The following is a 20,094-nucleotide window of genomic DNA, read 5'->3' on the forward strand; positions in this document are numbered from 1 at the left end:
AGATTCTCGCTTCACCGAACTCTATTTCGGATGAGCGATGCTCCAGAGGTCCTTCCAAAAGTAGCGCTGATGAACCTGTGGCCTCGCCTGAGCTCCTGCCTCCGGCGTGACGCCCTCCACCGAGGTGACCTGACCTGTCACGAGTCAGCCGCGACCGCACCCATGACGTGCTGCCCGGCTCAGTTCCAGGAAGAAGCGGGGCATGCCGCTGCATCAGGTCAGCATCGAGTCGCCCGGCCCCACCATGAAGGGGTGCGTGTTCAACTTTGACGTGCCGATGCCGGAGGTGCCGCCGGCCGGAGCCCGTGTCAAGGTGAGTCGCACGCTGCTGAGGGGCGCCTGGGGATAGCCGGGTCCTGTCAGGGTGAGTCTGACGCTGGTAAGTGGCGGGCGCCTGGGGATAGCCGGGTCCTGTCAGGGTGAGTCTGACGCTGGTAAGTGGCGGGCGCCTGGGGATAGCCGGGTCCTGTCATGGTGAGACGCACGCTGCTGAGGGACGCCTGGTGATAGCAGAGTCCCGTCAGGGTGAGTCGCACGCTGCTGAGGGACGCCTGGTGATAGCCGGGTCCCGTCACGGTGAGTCGGACGCCGCTAAGGGGAGCTGGGGGATTGCCGAGTCTCGCCAGAGTGAGCCCAAGGGGGAGGCTAGGACGGGTAGACGTCCCCGGCGTGATCAATAGCTGGAAGGCACTGGCCACACTGGCGAGGGCGAGAGAGATCAATACGGAAGTTACACGTGCGGAACAACGAAGCATTTTTTATTCATGGGAAACCGCCCGCTGGGCTATTGGCTGCTTAAAGTGAGATTACCTGTTTGCCCCTATGTTATGCATGGTCTCGTGTGTCACAAGGTTAACAACACGCGCACAACACTGCTCCTCTCAAACAACTGTAGGGCATGACACTAGAGTGATAGCTACCGTCGTAGCTCCAAGTTTAGTACATCTGTTACGTCTGAGGTGGTTAACGCCATTATTAAGGGGTAAGTCGACACGAAAAGGGGTGGGGAAACACGCAGACCACGACGTGCGCAAACCCCTGCCTAGGTTATATTACTAATTCAAAGTCGTAAAGGGAATGAAGTGGTCAGTTTTAAAGATAACGTGGTCAGTTCCCGTCAAGAGTTCACCACCTTAAGTTTCTTCCGCTTTCCGAGGTCTTTAAAGGAAGCGGATACATTGTGGACCTTTCATTGGTTGCAACTTTTGCGTCTCGGAACCAGGTGACCGAAATATAAGGCATTGAAATAGGTTGAAGGCTACTCATGTATTTTTTAAACTTTGCATATGACAGTTACTAGCAGGTGAATAGCGCCACTTTGAATCGCAGCGAATGATTTTAACAATGTACTTTGCGTACATCAACCATTTTCTACGTCAAGCCTACTTACCCACCAAAAAGCGAACCCCTAGTAATGATGTAAGGTAAACAACAAGCTGTAGAAGCTGCCCTGCCCCTACTCCGACCAATGCACTAGTTGAGTGTCGCCCCACAATCCCTGAAATGAGACAGACCGTTCCTGGTGTTTTAGAGACGATAGCTCAGACTTTTGCACTTCTGTACCTAAGTCGAGTGCTGCTTAAGAAGAATATGCCGATTAGGCTAATCTTTGCCATTGCCAGGTAACAACCGTGTTTTAAGAACCGGCGCGCGCATTCCGCCGTGAATTCAAAGCGTATGTTTCACCTGCTTTCGTGGGTCACGTGACCAAGCAGCGTAACGACTGCGGGGTTTCAGCGTGACTGGTCTGATGTCCGAACGGCAGAGCGACCCGGCGCGCCTTGCGCGACGCCCGAGTGTGACCGGCCGGCCGTCGTTTCAGGTGATGTGCGCAGCGTGTGCTACCGCTCCAAGCGGTCCATGTCGGTGAAACAGCGCCGCCTCGCTGGCCTCCATCGGCTCCGACGGCTCCAGCTGCCAGCAACAAGGGCGTCCGTGACACCTCGCTCTTCCCCGGTAGGCCATCACGCGCGGCCGCCGACACCGTGGACGGGTCGGGCCCTTGTTGCTGCCGGAGAGTTGTCACGCTGCGGCACTGGGTGGCGCTGGCGTAGGCTACGCATAGACCGTATGCACTCTTGCTGTGATCGGCCGGCTGAGACACGTTTGCTGCCGTGGGTTTCGGATGCCTTGTAGACAGGACGTGATTGCTGTGTCGTAATGGCCGATTCTGCCCTTCAGGGTTTGAAGTGGCCGGACAGATTGAGAGCTTCGGCGAGAATGTGGACCCGAACTGTGGTCTGAAGATCGGCGACAATGTCATCGTGTATCCCTACGTGGGATGCCCGGACGGGTGAGTCGTCAAACCGTCCATCTCTTGGCGGTTTGTGATGGAATGTAGCTTTCGTAGTGTAGCAATGCAAGTTACCGACATGACATGACTTTCCGCTCGCCGAGAGCAAAGTGGTTGTTTTGCTCCTGGTCACCGATCCTCGATCGATGCTCGTTGTCGATAATGCCCTGGTCGCGGCCGACACGTGTTCCGAACCGGGCCACATGCCGGGCGCCGCTGGCGGGCCGATGATTTGACCAGGTTCGTCGGTCTGGCGCCCCGCAGGTACGCCGAGTACGTGCCCGTGGAGGATGTCAAGTACCTGGTGAAGGTGCCCAGCTCGGTGTCGATGCCGGTGGCCTCGATGCTGCCCAGTGGCGGCCTGTGGGCGATGAACACTGTGTTCACCGCCCGCCAGTACGTCGAGAAGCAGCTGGCCGAGCGGGGCGACTCTGGTGAGAGCGGGGCGACTCTGGTGAGAGCGGGGCGACTCTGGTGAGAGCGGGGCGAGTCTGGTGGGAGCGGGGCGATTCTGGTGAGAGCGGGGCGAGTCTGGTGAGAGCGGGGCGACTGGTGAGGCGGGGCGACTCTGGTGAGAGCGGGGCGATTCTGGTGAGAGCGGGGCGATTCTGGTGAGAGGCGGGGCGACTGGTGAGAGCGGGGCGATTCTGGTGAGAGCGGGGCGACTCTGGTGAGAGCGGGGCGATTCTGGTGAGAGCGGGGCGAGCTCTGGTGAGAGCGGGGCGATTCTGGTGAGAGCGGGGCGACTCTTGGTGAGAGCGGGGCGATTCTGGTGAGAGCGGGGCGAGTCCTGGTGAGAGTGAGACGTGGTCGGCCGCGGGTGACAGTATCCAGCTCGCCGTTTGCCCCACGCACACGGGCAGCCGCCTCCGACGCATGTCCGTGTCCGTGACCGTGTCCGTGTCCGTGTCCGTGTCCGTGTCCGTGTCCGTGTCCGTGTATCCGTTCATGTCTGTGGGAGCGAGCAGGGGCCGGGACTCACTGCCAGAGTTCGGCGCTCACTGATAAGGACAGTCTATCTTATCTGATCTGTTTTGAGAATGTCGTCCGTCTTCGAGTAGTCGTGCAGCATTGTCGAACGCGCAGCAGTCTGCGGCCTCCAGTTCTGGAGGTGTTTGATGTAAGTAAAATGATGTAAGATGCAAGTAAATGATAAGATGTAAGTAAATGATTAGATGTAAGTAAAATGAGAATTCTTGGAAAGAGTTGACAGATGAATTAATGACAAGGGATGCTGGGAGAGGACAGGACAGAAAGAGCGACTGGGCCTTAGGGGCTGCGGATGCTGGGAGTGTCGGCCCGGCAGTGGGCCGGGTCAGGTTGTGTCTGGTGCCATGGCGAGCGTGCCTGAAATAGCTGTCTCTGTCCGTCCCACGCGCCGCGCCAGCCAGCGGCCCGGCCGGCCCAGCTGCAGCCGCCCCTCCCCTTCCCCGGCTCACAAGCAGTGCCTGGTGGTCTAGCCGACGCTGTGGCGCGGTGGGCGGCTGAATTAGAGAGTGGTAATGGAACGATGCGCAGAGTTAAGTTAGTCTGGACAGCTTCAACAACGACCGAACCGTTCAAAGAATAAGTTATCAACTGATTGATGGGACATTTATGAGTGCGACGCTAGGGACTACATATGGGATCAATTAATGGTATTCACATGGATTTGAATAAAAGCTTTATTCATTGTGATTGCACCTTGATAAAAATGCGAGTTAAAGCCAAGTCATCTGGACCATTGTTCTGTTTTATCAGCTAAATTCCAGACTAATCGCCTGGGGCGTTTTTAAGACTAAGACTCCTTCCGCCTCTCGATGTGCGAGGACGTGTGTGCTACCGATAAAACCAGACAAAGGTGTATATCTTGTCCTGACATCGCCCTTGGTCTCGGTCCTGTTGTCAGGTGACACCAATTAAAAGCGATCACAGGTGCCTGCCTCTTGATCGTGATGTCAGATCAGGTCATGTGACCAGATTCAGAAACAATGACGTGTACATTAGCACTTTGAAATGTACCACGGGACAGCAATGTTTGTCTTCCCGTGCAGTTGGCATGTCTGATTTATTTTGTATCGTGGGTGGCGTGCGGCAGGAGAGCCCGCTGTGGGGACACGTGCCCTCTGACCGGTGGCGTGACGTGACGTCCTATGGGCTGGCGCCGCTCGGCCAGCCGCGGCTCTGACCGGCGGCGTGCTGTCGTCGGCAGGGAAGGTGAACGTGCTGGTGGTGGGCACTGGCGGCCTGGCGCTCTGGGCCATCCGGATCGGGCGCTTCTTCTTCCCCGAGTGGACGGAGGGACAGTCGGTGCGGCTGACCGTGGCTGTGCTGCGCGACGAAGGCCTGCAGAACATCACCGACCAGGAGGAGCACAAGTGAGCAGCGGCCGGGCCACGGAGCCGAGTCATGGGTGGCGGCGGTACCAGTGTAGGCACTACGGGACAGATCCGCGCGACACCCGCTTTTAGGTGGCTCGACAGTGTCGGGCAGACACGTGTGTATACGTGAATGAAGGTCCTGATATTGCGTTGGGTGTGATGACTATGATGAGCTCAGGGATATCAGCGGCATGCTAACAACACTGTGCCAAGCTTTTGGTCAATATTTGACGAGTACTCTGGACAGATGGTGTGTTTTAGGCGCACAGATATGGCGTCACCATCGCGCCAAGTGTTTTTATGGAGATGCCATGAGGTGGGCCTTCACGACACGTCTGCTCTGACATTCTCGCCTCATCTGCCCAGGGGTGGCGGTGTCAAGTACCATACATGTATGCATTCGCGGGCACTTCTTGACCATCATCTAAATATTACGCGCAACACTGCAGCGTTCGGTCACAGTTTGGTTGTTTGTCGTTGCGCGCGGCAACGTTATTACTACTGGGAAAAATATCGTGTGACTTCTCTGGCGACGCTGGCGGTACGACCCAAAGGACAGTATTTGAAGGCATCCCCGCTATCACCTTGTTTATTCCGTCGATATCGCACAGATTGGGCGGTATCCGCCTCATGTCGCGGCGACGTGCCGTGTCGAGGAGAGGTGACTCTTGCTGTGCCCGTCTCTGTCGCGCGTCGCCTCATGTCGCGGCGACGTGCCGTGTCGAGGAGAGGTGACTCTTGCTGTGCCCGTCTCTGTCGCGCGTCGCCTCATGTCGCGGCGACGTGCCGTGTCGAGGAGAGGTGACCCTTGCTGTGCCCGTCTCTGTCGCGCGTCGCCTCATGTCGCGGCGACGTGCCGTGTCGAGGAGAGGTGACCCTTGCTGTGCCCGTCTCTGTCGCGCGTCGCCTCATGTCGCGGCGACGTGCCGTGTCGAGGAGAGGTGACCCTTGCTGTGCCCGTCTCTGTCGCGCGTCGCCTCATGTCGCGGCGACGTGCCGTGTCGAGGAGAGGTGACTCATGCTGTGTTCGGTTGTCGCAGCGCCGGCGAGCAGTTTGAATCGCCGGGGCTACACGGGCGGTACGCTGCTGTCCTCCATGCAACCCGTGCACTCATCTCACATGCCGTGTGACGCCACCACTAGTCTAATGGTGTTCCCCTTTAACCCCGCACTGGAGCCGGACGACTCACAGCGTGTGAGGGAGTTGTTTTTGCTGTGCTGAGCGTGCGTGGGGACTGGGAACGGCGGCGATAGCTGGCTGGGTTTGCAGCCATGGGCTTTGCCGGAATGCAGGACTGGGGAGGGGCTAAGGAGTCTCCTCAACGTGTCTGCAGGGGGCGAGGGTCTCCCCAAGGGTCACCGTACGAGTTGAGGGGGGGGGGGCTATGCGGGAGTTTCTGAAGCCAGAAAAATGGTTCATGCAGGCAACGGACGAAGTACGTTATATATTAGACGCCCCTTAATACGTTTAAACAACTTTAATCGAAAAAGAATCGATTGAACGGTTACCAGCTGATGTCGGTTTTCATCCAGTGAAAGACACCAGCTATGTGCGGGTCAAAAGCTGTTTTGCTGACTTAGAGAAAAGTGGGCGCGTTAGCCACACGTTATTTCTTCTGAGCACCCTTAAATGGCAAGTACGTTAACATCCACTTTATCGGTCTTAACTTTATGCCCACCACACCATGGAAAAGAAGGGACAGTTATGCCGCTTTTGTAATTTAGCATTTCGTTTAGGGGTAAATCTGCACTAGGTGTAACGCAGGTGTGGCCTAAAATAGTCTTATCTTTTACGATATATTCATACCCTGCATTAATGTAAACCGAAATGACCTGGTGATGCAGAGTTGCTGCTCTCTTCGATAGCTGTTGAGTGTCGCGCAGGCGAACGCCAGTTTCGGCTCGTTGGCCGGCTAGTGACGAGTCCTCTTTGCGAGTCCGTAGCACTGCTGGCTGCTCAGTTTTATATCATCTCCCATGTACTTGTATTGGCGGCAATGTTTTTACAGGACTGCCTGAGCTGGTTATCATACCCAGCTAATTTTAGCCGAGCTTCTTGTGTACCACCTTGTTTGAATGCGCCTACGCATATCCTTTCTATAAACTCGTTTCCAAGGACTTGTCTTGTTTGGTTCGAGTGCCTGCTGAGCAGGGCTCGTGGATTTAATCCCGCACCATAACCCGGGCTGCGCCATTCCGGTTCATTCGGACGTTTCGTCATGTGTGGTTTTCGGCCGAACTGGAGTAGCGGAGTGGTATTTGCTTACCGTGCAATAATGTAACGCGTCCGCCCCGTGCCAGGTCCCCGTGGGCAAGACCAGCAATATTGTTTGAGATAAAGTCGAACAAATTCAAACGTGCCCCAGTATTTGATCCGTGGCGAGTACCTAGCGACAGCTGCCGGCGATGGGTCGGGGTCTCGGTGCAAAGTCCAGTGCGATAACAAATCCCCGAGCCTGGGTGTTGTTTGCCATGCTCTTCAGAACTAAACAAGGCTCTAGTGGCTCGTCCAGTGTACCATTCCACTTTTGAATCGGTTTGTGTACACACCAGCGCATAGATAGTTGGCTTCGCTCGCCCTTCCTCCCTTGCGCGGCGATGGCAATCCCACTGTTTAAACGCGCGACCTACGTCATGCATTCGTCTCTCGCCGTCATCTTAAGTGTGACCGTCCATCCCTACACATGTTTGGTGAACCGCTATTCGGAACCGGGCTTGTCCTATCCCAATCGCCCGTCGGTGGCCTGCCGCAGTGTCATGATCTGGCCGTGGTTCGGCTGGGGTGCTGGTGCCCAGGAGCACAGGCTTCGCGTTACATCGTGTCAGGGTGCCGCCATCGACACCTCCCTGCGGCCAGAGCTTCCTGGCCGGGCTCACGCGCTCACTTACCCCCCGGCGCCAAATCTACCAACGAGCATCGCTGCACATTACCAGCGCCGTTGGCCGGGCTCATACGCTCGCTTACCCCCGGCGCCAAATCTACCAATGAGCATCGCTGCACATTACCAGCGCCGTTGGCCGGGCTCATACGCTCACTTACCCCCGGCGCCAAATCTACCAATGAGCATCGCTGCACATTACCAGCGCCGTTGGCCGGGCTCATACGCTCACTTACCCCCGGCGCCAAATCTACCAATGAGCATCGCTGCACATTACCAGCGCCGATTGGCCGGGCTCATACGCTCACTTATCCCCCGGCGCCAAATCTACCAATTAGCATCGCTGCACATTACCAGCGCCTCGTATGCACAAGCAGTATTTCGGTCGTGATATCTTGTGATATCCTGCAGTCTTGTAGTATCCTTTGCTACGTGACAATTGAGGGCTTGATTGATGTGGACTAACACCTTCCATTGTAGCAAGAACAAAAGGTGTCGTGATTAGTAGAACTAATTGTTTCAAAATGTTTCTGTAGACTGAAATAATCCGTATGCAGTTCGTCCGTTCGCTGAAAGCCCTTTGTGCTTTAGCTTAGAAAGCGTAATGTGTTTGTCCCCTCCATCTGTTTATAGCGTTGGCGAAATGAAGATTTAAAACATGCTCATACACATTCTGGCTTGTCCCCACTGTTGTCTAGTAACATGAAGGATCATGTTTATTGAAGGAGGTAGTCGAATAAGGGATATTTGTATTTGTTCCTAGTAGTGTCAAGTAAATCAATGATTCCCTGCCACAACGGTGAGGCCAGTGTCCCGAGGGCCAGTAAGTAACCACTCACCTGCCACCTTGCGGGCTGTTCTTGCGCCGGCCCCCTGCCGGCTCCCCGAGCTGGTAAGCGCGTGCTGACGGCCTGGCGCGCCCCCTCTGTGGCCAGGCTGAACATCGTCCAGTGGAGCGAGGACTGTTACGAGAGCCAGCTGATCGAGCGAACCATCAACGCCTGCGAGGGCCGTGTCGACCTAGTCATCGACTTCGCCGCCAACCCGCGGTCGCTAAACCGTTCCCTCAAATGTCTATCCAAGGTAAGTCGCAACGCCGGCGGCGACGGCGCATGGCGCCGAGCTGCTGCTGATGTGGGTGGCAGGTTTTGTGATGTTATAATTTTGTAAAATTTGCCACCATTTTATTTAGATGTGTGGATTGGTTACCATATAGCCAGACCACCCCTCCTGTCGCAACCTGCAAAAATGCAAATGATCCGGTTCAGATCCCGCAGGGTGTCATGGAATCAACGTTCAGCTCAAATCTCCATACAAACGCGGAACGCTCATTTTAAATGACCTGGCCCCAAATTAGAAATGCGCATGACAAGGAGACTGGGTCACAGTATGTCCATACCCAGCGCGCACCAATCCCCTGTCGTTATTCTAGCGCCACATTGTCCGCATACTCATGAAGGCGCGGAACATCCCAATTTTTGGCCGGCTTTCACACAACCCCGCAAACGCGACGCGTGTGCACGACCAAGGCTCCATGCTTATTACTTTCCAATCATTTGTCCCCGTCCACCGACCGGTTTCTTACAGTAGCAGCCGGCAGGTAAGTCACTTTGGCGGCGACGACCGGCGGCCGGTCCATCGATGACTGTGTTTGTCTCACAGGGCCGTCGGCCGGGTCGGCGCGTCCTTTTCGGCAGCAATTTGCTCTGTTTACCTATCTTTTGTGTTTGGGTAGGCGCTTTGATTCTAATTCGTATACACATATGCATATATATGCATATATATAAAAGTCAGCACCAATGATCATCACTATCTGTTGTCACGAGTTAGCTTCACACCTGTGTGACGGGTGCGGTGGTGCCCAGGGCGGCGTGATCGTGATTGGAGCGGAGACGGCTCAGCGCTACGTCAGCCGTTTCGAGAGCGTGGCCCAGGCCAACGAGCAGACGATCGTGCCCGTCGAGATGGGCTCCCTGGACCAGCTGCACACTCTTCTGGATCTCATCGCTACCAAAAAAGTAGGACATTAGCCGGTCATGAGGTAGCTCAGTGCGAAACTAGCACATGTTTTTTATGTTTTCTGCCAAGATGGTGTACATTACTTGTCCGCTCAAAAGTCCTAAGCCTTCCCCGTCGCTGGTGATACAGTCTCGTTTCTGTTTGGTCATTCTAGCTCAGTTTGCAGCGTTTTCGCAGACTGCAAGGTGATCAGCAGTGCTAAATATTCTGGTGCACGGCTGGAGCAGATTGGTGTGTTTAAAAGCCAGTATGACAGCTGCTAAGATGTGTTCAGCACGCCGCGGCCCCGTACGATGGCGTTGTCCTCCGGCCGCCTGCGCTGATCCGCTGACATGTCCCGCCCAGGTGGAGCCTCCGCCATACAACCTGTTCCCGTCAGAAGAAGCTGAGTCCGTCTTCATGAAGCTGGGCCGCGCCAAGATTCACGGCCGCGCCATCCTGCACTTCGAGACGATCCCCGACGCGCCGGAGACCTGAGCAGCGCCGTCTGTGGGTCCGGGACGACGCGGACAGCGTCATCTGTGGATGTGGGACAAGACCGACAGCGCCATCTGCGAGGCGGGCGTGCTAGCGACGCGCCGCGGCACGGCCGGGCGGGCAGCGGCGCTTGTGGCTTGCGTTTGGCGCCGTGCACAGGGGCCGGCTGGAGCCAGCCGCTATTTATCCGCATCGAGGACTTTCAGTAGCGACTCTGTGTACCTTATTCCGATTGGGTGTAGTCTTGCGAGGGTGTGACCGTGCACGGAGGCGTCCGCGCGTGAGGCGTCTGCCTCCGTATGAACGGAATGGGACGGTGACGGACGGCGTCTGGCTGGTGGCGCCTTGCGGTGATGGTGAATTGTCGAGAGGACAGAGTCTTGTAACGGCAGAAAGACGTAAGTTTGCGTAGCAATCGATGTCTGCTTGCTAAGTGCGTGCGCTTTGTTTTGCGCGCGTTTATGCAGGTGAACCGGATTCTGCCTGCACAGCTTCTATTTGCTTTGAGTCTCAACAGTGTATTAGAGTGTGCGCTGACTCCTTAGAACTAACCTGGGCGGCAGTTGTGCAAATGGGACCGACTGAAGCAAGCGTTAGGAGCTGCAGATGTGTACTGAGGTAGGCAGTAGGTAGTTGTTAACGCAAAATTCGATGGTCCTGTTGCCGGAATGCTACATTTTGGCGGATAAGATCATTACCCAACTTCATATCCGGTAGGTGCCATCGAAAATCTGTATTGCAAGGCATCGCAGCGAAATATATGTCGTAAGTGAATACTGATAACAAAATAGAATGAGGCGCACGGCAGGCTGAGCATTTTTGTTTGCTTTTTTGCTTGGCGAGTAGATCCGGATCTGAGCTGGACGGATTAGGTTTTTGAATGACTCGCACAGCAGAAAAAGCGGGCTCATTAACTGAGAGTCCACCATAATCCGTCAGAAAGCGAAGTGCCTTCTTCTCTTGCATTGAGAATGGTCAAAGCATAGGGAGCCAGTGGCAGACGCGTCCAGTCTTCCGGCGGTTGGGTAGAAGCACGACCGGTATTAAACCTTCACCAGGGTGGTACGTGTTCCGCTGGAGCGGACCACGCATTCTGACTCCAACTCCGAGCGCGTGGCTTTGCTCACTACCGCGACCCCGACCAGCGAGGCATGGCTGAGTGAAGCACGATTATGACCCGGAGCAAATGTGGCCCAACATCTGCATCCATTTGAACTATGTCTATTACGATTACAACACCTTCAGGAGCACTCGTTCATGGACTGCATAAAAACATGTGTAGGGCATTGGTTTTAAACAAGGATAGCAATACACCTAGTTTTCTCTTTGTTCCACGCATGCAAGTCGTCGAAATCGGAAAATCGATGTTTTCCGCTCAGGCCTGAAGTCCCTCCCATCAAGGATTGCAATCACTGCGGTTGGCTTAGCACGCGCTCGGGTGCGGCAGGGGTCGATTTGACCTCAGAGGTTTTTTTCCGGACGGCGCGGCATAGCCCTTTCACATTTTGAATAGCTGGAAGCAGTTGAATAGCTGACCTTTTGGCATCAGATTTTATACGTACTTTGCAAGGTCGCTAACCTACGGCAGGTCAAATCCATACCATGGATTTAGCGAAAACAATTTCTGGGAATTGTTTAATCTGACCTCACAACGAAGTGTTATACGAAGCGATATGTCTTTGAGACGGTTGCTTAGGCACAACAATAATTGAATAAATAACATTAAATGACCTAGCGTCAAGTATGAAGGTCAGACCAAGGTCAAAACCAACCTGTTTCTAGAGCCTGCTGCATGGGCTAGTTTCTGGTACTCATTTTGAATTTACCGATTGCAGGAACTGTATTAAACATCGTTTATGGACTTCTTGGGGGACAGAATAGGCCATTTACCTAAAATAACTCACGTCAGCATTATATTCTTAAGAACATGCGGCCCTCCATATTCCTTGAGGCTTATTCGAATGCAAAATATCAAAGTAGTGTTGCATAATTTTGGTCACCACGACCTCCTAAAAGTCAAGCAAGGTAAGTGACCTTGAAAAGCACCAGTGACCTTTTGCTTAAAACGGATATCCAGGTTCACGGTGATTTCATGACAAGGTCTGGCGGCACTTAGGATACCAATCTGGAATTTGACCTCATTTCATGAAGTTTGACCGGAAGGTCATAGCCTAGTAACCTCAAACATTAACACAAGTCAGTTGAAGTACCGACCAACGCACCCTGTAAATTTGGTGTCTCTAGCTTTCCTAGTTTTTTTTAGATCTCTGTTGGCAAATTGACCCCCACCCGAGCGGGGGATGTTCAACCAGCCACCCGACCGCGTGTTGACTCAAACCCCCACCCACAAAGTCTCGAAGCTCACCGTCGCTCAACAACAATTTGGGTGACACTGTAGTGGGGTACGACGCTTCGTCGATGTTAACGACACTGAGGATTTTCATGGGTGAACGCCTGTTCCGGTTGTTATTTAACAGACGCCCGCCGGATGAGAAGTGGGTGTGACACACAGACCCAAGCGGTCTGCTCTGCACCACTTGAATGTGAATGCAAGATTGTGAAGTCAGGCAAGACTGGCAGGGAGCATTGCTAGTTTTCTAACGAACCTTTCCACTCACGTCTGGTCAAAAACGCTGATAGCTGTAATTCGGGTTTGTTTGCAGAATTTCCCAGACCACTTTCGTGTATTAGATGATTTTTTTAGCCCTTTTCCGACACGAAAATACTAATCATATATGTCGGCTTTTCAATGAGTCTAAAGCGTCAATATTATGAAAGGTGGTTAGCATTGCATTAAGATGTTCGGAAATAATAAAAAAAACTCGTTCGTAAGAACGCGACGTGCACAATAATGGAGCACCTCTGACTCCATGCTGATGCAGAGACGACGCCAGTTCTAACGACCTTATCTCAACAACCCGCCAGTCAGGGGTGGTGGCAGTGGGTTTCTGTCGTCGATCATATGGCACGCGCCACAGGTGTCGCCAACAGTTTAGCTCGGTAGCGTGTAGCATGGCAAATAACTCCACACCCAGAACCTCAGTCAGGCTCCGGCTTTTCCAGTCTATCATCGGAATCCTCTTGTGACCAAAATTTTCAATATCCCAGGCATACAAAGGAATCTCTCACTTATATACGGCCATTCGATTGGTGACATGAACAGCTGCTGCCGCTAAAATTCAGGCACACTAGTCTTACAATCCCCTTTCACCTCGAAAACTTGTGGGACTTCATGACTGAGCTCGATTTACGGCTGGCTTCTCTCCTTTGACCGCGAAAAACGACGATCGACCTCGGTCGCCATAGCAGCTGAATACATGGCAGAATTCCATCCAAAGTGAATTGTGAGTCGTAGTTGTTTTCACGGAAGTCTGTGATACACATTAATTACCTACGATCGTTTTCTTTCTTTTCATTCAATCCGAGTGAGAGGATGCAGCGACTCGATGAACAGTTGGGTTTATTCATATTTTGTTTAAAAAAGATCTTAGAAAACCTGATTTTTGGGTATTTTTGAAAACCTGAGTTTTGGACGGACAGCTTGTCCACCCCTGGACTTTGGATTGGACTTTTTGCTTCCTTGACCACAATGCCTTGCAAAAGGCAAGCTTGAGGGCAACAAATTGCATGCATCCATCCCTGCGCCGCGCGTCCCATCTGCGCAACATTGGGACTTGGTCTGCACCGTTTATTGCGTCAGTTGTTCAGTGCATCTGCGAGGAACATTGTGTGTATAAATAAGGCAATAGTAATAGCCTCATTCCTTGTGGAAAACCCAAGGAAAATGGAAAAATTAATGCGTTGATATTTCGGCAACGTGCTTTTGTCGAAACGAATATCGGTAGTAAAGTCACTTTTATTCATATTTCGGCAACATGCCTTTGTCGAAACGAATATCAGTAGTAAATGTACTACTGATATTTGTTTCGATAAAGCTATGTTGCCAAAATATCGGCGCATCCATCTCTCAAGTTTCTCTTTATACGAGAGTAAGGTTAAGTTTTCTATGAAGAATAAGTCTATTACTACCGTCTTGTCTATTAGTATCGTTTATTGATCGAATGTAGCAAAGTTGCATCCTTTTTCTATGCTGTATGCAAGCACACTGCCGGAAACAGCCCTATGGCAATGCTCCAGTATGGCAAGTATCGAAACACGTTATCTAGAGAAATGGCACGCCCCAAATGACCACTTTCACTGAAATCTTCGAAAATGTAGCCGGAGCACCGCAACCACACTGATCAGGAGGATGCTGACACGTTCGAGCGTGTGTTGACACTCTCTGCTGGCAACAACGACGATCACATAGGCGTGAAGTTGCGGGGGTAATTTTTTGAACAGCTTTGGTTTCTGAGACAGGACTTTACCAGATGCGTGGTTGAGCAGGGGCCAAACAGTGCAGCACCATGCGCTGCAAGTGCCGCACAGCGCGTGCAATGTACTTGTTCAGATGTCACGATTCGGGGTCTTGTGTCAACAAGAAAACTGCGAAAAACGACGAGGTGTTTCGATCCCACTCTGGCAGTTTTTTGGACGAGATCGCTGCCTTTCATTGCTGGCTCTGAGTGCTGCTTGTGTTGAGCCATGAAATAAGTGGCAGCGTTTTATGAGAAAATAGTCTAATCTTGTTTCATGAAGTCCGAACGGCTTGTAGAAATAGGTGTGTTAGCCTACCACTTCGCACACAATTTTGCCTGCAACTGTCCGAGTGCAACCATTTGCACGTCATCCAATGCCTTGACACGGTCACGGCTTATAATCGTGGAGACCCTCCCGCTTTTCGTCAGCTGGTATCTGTTGAGTCAAACAATCAACCGCCCCTGAGACTTGAACTTCAACACCTGCCAAGTGTTGGAGTCGCCTGTTTGAACGACGCGAGTACGGCTGCGTAAGCCGGCGCGGGGATATATTTATATCTATATATATATATATATATATATATATATATATATATGCATATATATACATACATATATATATATACATATATATATATGTATTTATATATATATACATATATATATATATATATATTTATATATATGCATATATATACATACATATATATATACATATATATATATATATATGTATTTATATATATATATATACATATATATATATATTTATATATATGCATATACCCTGGCGGTTGACCATTGAATTGCATGTTTGAAATAACAGAGAGCCATGAGGTGAACGGTCAAGGACTTGTTCAATTAGTTCAATTTCAATTCAATCAGTTCAACAAATCCTGTGAGGTGGAAGCTCAATTAATGGCATTGGTCATCTAATTGGCTGTGAAATATTCCGTGACTGTGGGCACATTCCACGCTCGGTTTAGCCTCGGCCTTTATTTGGAGCAGTACATGAAATACCTTAATATGGTACACAACCGTCAGGTGGCCACGAAAAGTGTCTACCACCAGGAACAGTCCGCCACCAGAAACCAATGCACCACCAGTGCCCAGTCCGCCACCAGAAGCCAGTCTACCACCAGCAACCTGTCCACCACACAAGTAACCAGTTTATAAAAAACAAGTCAGCTCTTACGTCTGGATTGAGTGGTATTGCAGGGTGATGCCAGCGAAGACATTTCGGTAGCGGGTGGTGAAGCAGGCATTCCATCTAACTTACTCACTAATGAGTGCTGACACTGATCCCCATGCTTGTGTCTGGGCCGTCAGGCGATAACATTATTGTCAAATCAGGCGGGTTAGAGCCGTGGCCGTCGACGGGCAGCTGCCGGGCTAGAGCCGTAGCCGTTGACAGGCAGCTGAAGGCTAGAGCCGCGGCCGTCGACGGGCAGCTGCCTGGCTAGAGCCGTGGCCATCGGCGGCGGGCAGGCTAGAGCTGTGGCCGTTGGCGGCGGGCAGCTGCCGGGCTAGAGCCGCGGCTGTCGACGGTCAGTAACTGTCAGGCTACTGCCAGGCCGTGGCCACCACCGACAGTTCGGAGCAGGGCTGGGACGTCTGAAAGAACAGCCTTCATGCTGCAGTTTTGTATGCTACCGGAGAAGCCCTGGTTTTATCGCGTTAGTCGCTTGCAATACAGCATTTGCCGCTTTCGAATATTTTTCCGTCTAAAAAGTGGTAGCAAAGCTTTACTTCTTGAAAAATAGGTGACGAAAGTCAGGCGCGTAAATGCCAAGTCTAGGACATTCATGTCATAGACGTGTTTAAGCGTTGTCGTCGTAAGACTAGCGTCGTAAGTTTAAGCGTCGTAAGGCGTTGTCACGTCCGGTTTAAGCAGCATGGAAGATGTCAGTACTGGTCAAGTACTTACATTCAACTTCTCAGAACCAGTTTTCAGTTTGAGACGTCAAAGTGTGAGGACTTCTAAATTAATTCATCGGCTCGATGCCACTGCGCAAAAATATTTTTTTTTAGCGCCCAGAAGCATCCATGAAAGCTATTTTTGCATACCGCGCTTCACACAGGGGTGTGAGTGGGTGTTGCCTGACGAGGATGTCACTTGCATGACGTGCCATTGCGGTAAAATTGGTGCGGCCCCTGGATTCCAAAGCATGCATGCGCAGAACTGTGATGTGAAAGCTCATCTGCTGGGCTATAGCTATCCAGAGTGTAGCCTCACCATTGATGGAAAGTGACGCCCTGATGAGCCGAAGTATGCTCGTTTCCTCTGAAGGTCGAAGAGAGCTGTGAATCTCAAAGTTGTATCGCGATGGTGATCGTTTGATCTTCGCGCTATCGGTTGAACTTCGCTGATGGGACATGCTTCGTCTTCTGAAAACCTAAGCTTGATGGATTGTGACGTAAAGCTACCGGTGAATTTCGTTTATGTGGAATGCATTGAATTATGATGCCTTGAACGATGTGCAAACATCGCAGATTAATCGCTGGTGAACACTTAACGCTTTTTCCTGAGCCTGCTGTTATCTGCTTGTCTCCTGTACCAGGGTATTTTTTGTTGGCCTTTTGACTTATTAAAAAAGCCAGCCACAAATCAGTATCGATGCCAAGGGCCTTTAAAGCGTTTACGATTCCATCACGGCAAAAGGCAGATTAAGTTCTCTAGCACGCATGGCTTTTCCTGTCTTTTCTCGGAGCGCTCATGACGCACATGCACCATTGGAAGCCATAAGTTGCCGAGCATAAAAGTACCGATGCCAGTTGGACCTTCGAAACAGGCTAATGCGGTAAGCTGCCAGATGTCGAACAGCTGTATATCATTAACGATGTGACCGACTGGTGTATAGTGTTCTGAAACCAATGCTGCGAAGATTCGTGTTTGATTGAACAGCAGCGGCATCGATTCTGACCGCGACCCACAGCAAGTTGGCTTGATTCCTGATCATTTATCCCTGACTCCAGTTGTGCGCGAGGAGACATTGCCTGTTTGCTGATCAGAACCCATTACTTGTAATAATTCCGATGCAGGACCAATGGGTGTCAATTTCTGAGACGACCCGTTCCATGGACTCCACGCAAATATGCACACGCTAATACGTGACACCCTTTAAACCGCTAGCATTATCACGCGCTCGGGTAGGAGCCAAATTGACCCCGCCCCTGGATGTTTTTTTGTGGAATGGTTTCCGGACGCCGCGGCGTGGCCGCGCCCAATTTTGTATAGCTGTAGACAATCGAAAAGAAGATCGTCTGCCATAAAAAATAGGTGCACCTTGTAAGGTCACTGACCTATGGTAGGTCAAAGACAGGCCATGGTTTCAGCGAAGGCAATTTATAGGGAATCGTTCCATCTGATCCTACAACTGAGTGTTAGATGAAGCTATACATCTCTGATGTACCTTCTTAGGCAGCGCAACAATTGAATGGACAAAGTACATTGATCTAGGATCAGGTATGAACGTCAGACCAAGGTCAAAACGGACCTGTGTTATTACTCTAGGGCTTGCTATATGGGTTAGTTTCTGGCGCCCATTTCAAATTTATTGACAACAGAAACCGCATTATACACCCTTCATGGGCTTCCTAATGATCAGGATAGATCACTGACCTAAAATGACCCAGGTGAGCATTATGTTTTTAGGAGCGTAATCTTTAGCTTAATCTTTGCCGCTTATTCAAGAGCAAAAATCAAAGCAGTCTTATATGATTTTGGTCACTATGACCTTCGAAAGTCCAAACAAGCTCACTGACCTTAAATGAGCACGTGACATTTTGCTTAGGGTAGTTCTCTAGGTTCTAGGGGCCCTTTGAAGACCAGCCTGGAATTTGACCTTGTTTGACCTTATTTGACCCGAGGGTCATGACTTAGGAACTTCAAATTTTAAGCTAAGTGAGTTTACATGCAGGTCAACACACGCTGTGAATATGGTGTTTCTAGCCCGCTCAGTTCCTGAGATCTCAAGAGGTCAAATTAATTTAAGAGGTCCCCTCAAATTAACCCTCCACCCGAGCGAAAGGCATTTAACCGGCCACACGGGTGCTTGTTAAAATAAGGGTAATGCTATCGTTGAGGCTGCTTTTTTAAGGTCAGAGATCGAATTGGGTCAGCTGTTAAGCAGATGAGGTCAGATTTGATTATTTCCATCGCCTAACGATTAAAATTTTGACGGGCAGGTATGTTGCATCTTTGGAAGGCCTTTCTAACATTATTTTCCCCATTGACGTGACTTGTTTAGTTTTTTATACTGCCGGCCAGCCCAACACAACAGGAGCTTTAACCTCTCTGACATGAAGTGGCATGTTATAGGTCCCACCTGTCGCTGTATAGCACATCCAATCTGAAAGATTTGTGAGAGCTATTCGACTCACTGTCGTAGCATGCGTTGCTCATGTCATAGCAGGAGGGGAATGCAAAGTAATTGGGCCGCTATGATTTAAATTCTGATTTGACTTATCAACTGTCCCATCTGCTATAGTTCAGCCACACCTATCTGATACGGCCTGACGAGAGGAGAGCCTTCTAATGCTGTTTGCTCTGTGGCTCTATCTGGCTTGCCTAGTTTCCAAAATCTTAGTTTGGTACCTCAGGCCCCTACCTTGTAAGAGGAATGTAACAAAGTTTCCGCATGGAGGGAGGGGGAGCACCGAATTAGGAATAAAAATGCTCCAGGATTAGCGCCGAATTGAGTGCATCGGGAACCAAGTTAGGAACGTCTGTTTACTATGATTTGATCAGTAGCATTGGCTTGAGACAGCGCCGCATCCCAGCAGACCCAATCTCAGCAATCCGATGCGGACATCACCTCTGCAGTGACGTCTGACAGTGACGCACACCTGCCTCTGAGAGTGACGCACATCTGCCTCTGAGAGTGACGCACATCTGCCTCTGAGAGTGACGCACACCTGCCTCTGAGAGTGACACACAAGTGCCTCTGCGAGTGATGCACAACTGCCTCTGAGAGTGACGCACAACTGCTTCTGAGAGTGACGCACAACTGCTTCTGAGAGTGACGCACAACTGTCTGTTGAATGATGCGTAACTCCCACCCTATCATTCTCGGCCAGCGATCGCAGAAGCGTGACGAACATGGCGTCACCGTGCCGGCGCAGTGACATCGAGAGGCGCCGTGGGCTGGCAGGCAGACGTGCCCCATGTGCTGGAAGGCGTAGCATGGTGAAACACTGGCCCCCAGTCCGGAGTGAGCGGGGATTGATTGATTGATTGAGTGAGCGGGTTGAGTTCAAGCTCTTGCGTTGTGTTAACGATCTTTCAGCATACCAGGAGGCACTCGCTCAACGACTGGTGCTAAAACGACTAACAGCTAGTGCTTAAACAACTAGTGCTAGTGCTAAACAATAGTTGCATTGGAAGTACCTAATATTTTGAACTGCGGTTCTCTTCAAGAGCTGTAAGCGAACTCTTGAGGACGGGCATACGTCGAATTGTTAAGCACCCCAGTATGAAACATTGCCAACATATTCAACATTGCCACTGCATTTTGACAAAATATCACGCTCATACATCTCGGCACGTTCAATTCCAAGGCCAAGACGTTTCGGCGGCAACGACTGAATATGGATAGGAACCATCAAGAACTGGTCAGGGCTGTATTCAACGCCTGTCTGGTCTTCTGCTCTGGTGCCGCGGGGACGGGAGCGCCTGCCCTGGCGAGTGCGGCACCGCGTTGGTGAGG

The 20,094-nt window shown here is 51.4% G+C and overlaps 1 protein-coding gene across 1 annotated transcript; it reads left to right on the top strand.

Moving 5' to 3' along the window:
- The first annotated feature begins 202 nt into the window (after positions 1 to 202).
- On the top strand, positions 203 to 10,841 carry LOC119108047 (uncharacterized). The gene is made up of 9 exons (XM_037231630.1): positions 203 to 313; positions 1,836 to 1,956; positions 2,182 to 2,293; positions 2,558 to 2,727; positions 4,485 to 4,650; positions 5,694 to 5,732; positions 8,468 to 8,615; positions 9,398 to 9,550; positions 9,897 to 10,841. Exons 1-9 carry the CDS (start codon positions 203 to 205, stop codon positions 10,026 to 10,028), a joined length of 1,152 nt encoding a protein of 383 aa, XP_037087525.1. The 3' UTR covers positions 10,029 to 10,841.
- The last annotated feature ends 9,253 nt before the right edge of the window (positions 10,842 to 20,094 follow it).

The sequence above is a fragment of the Pollicipes pollicipes genome, unplaced genomic scaffold, assembly GCF_011947565.3.
Source record: "Pollicipes pollicipes isolate AB1234 unplaced genomic scaffold, Ppol_2.1 Scaffold_6686;HRSCAF=7923_pilon_pilon_pilon, whole genome shotgun sequence".
NCBI lineage: Eukaryota > Metazoa > Arthropoda > Thecostraca > Pollicipedomorpha > Pollicipedidae > Pollicipes > Pollicipes pollicipes.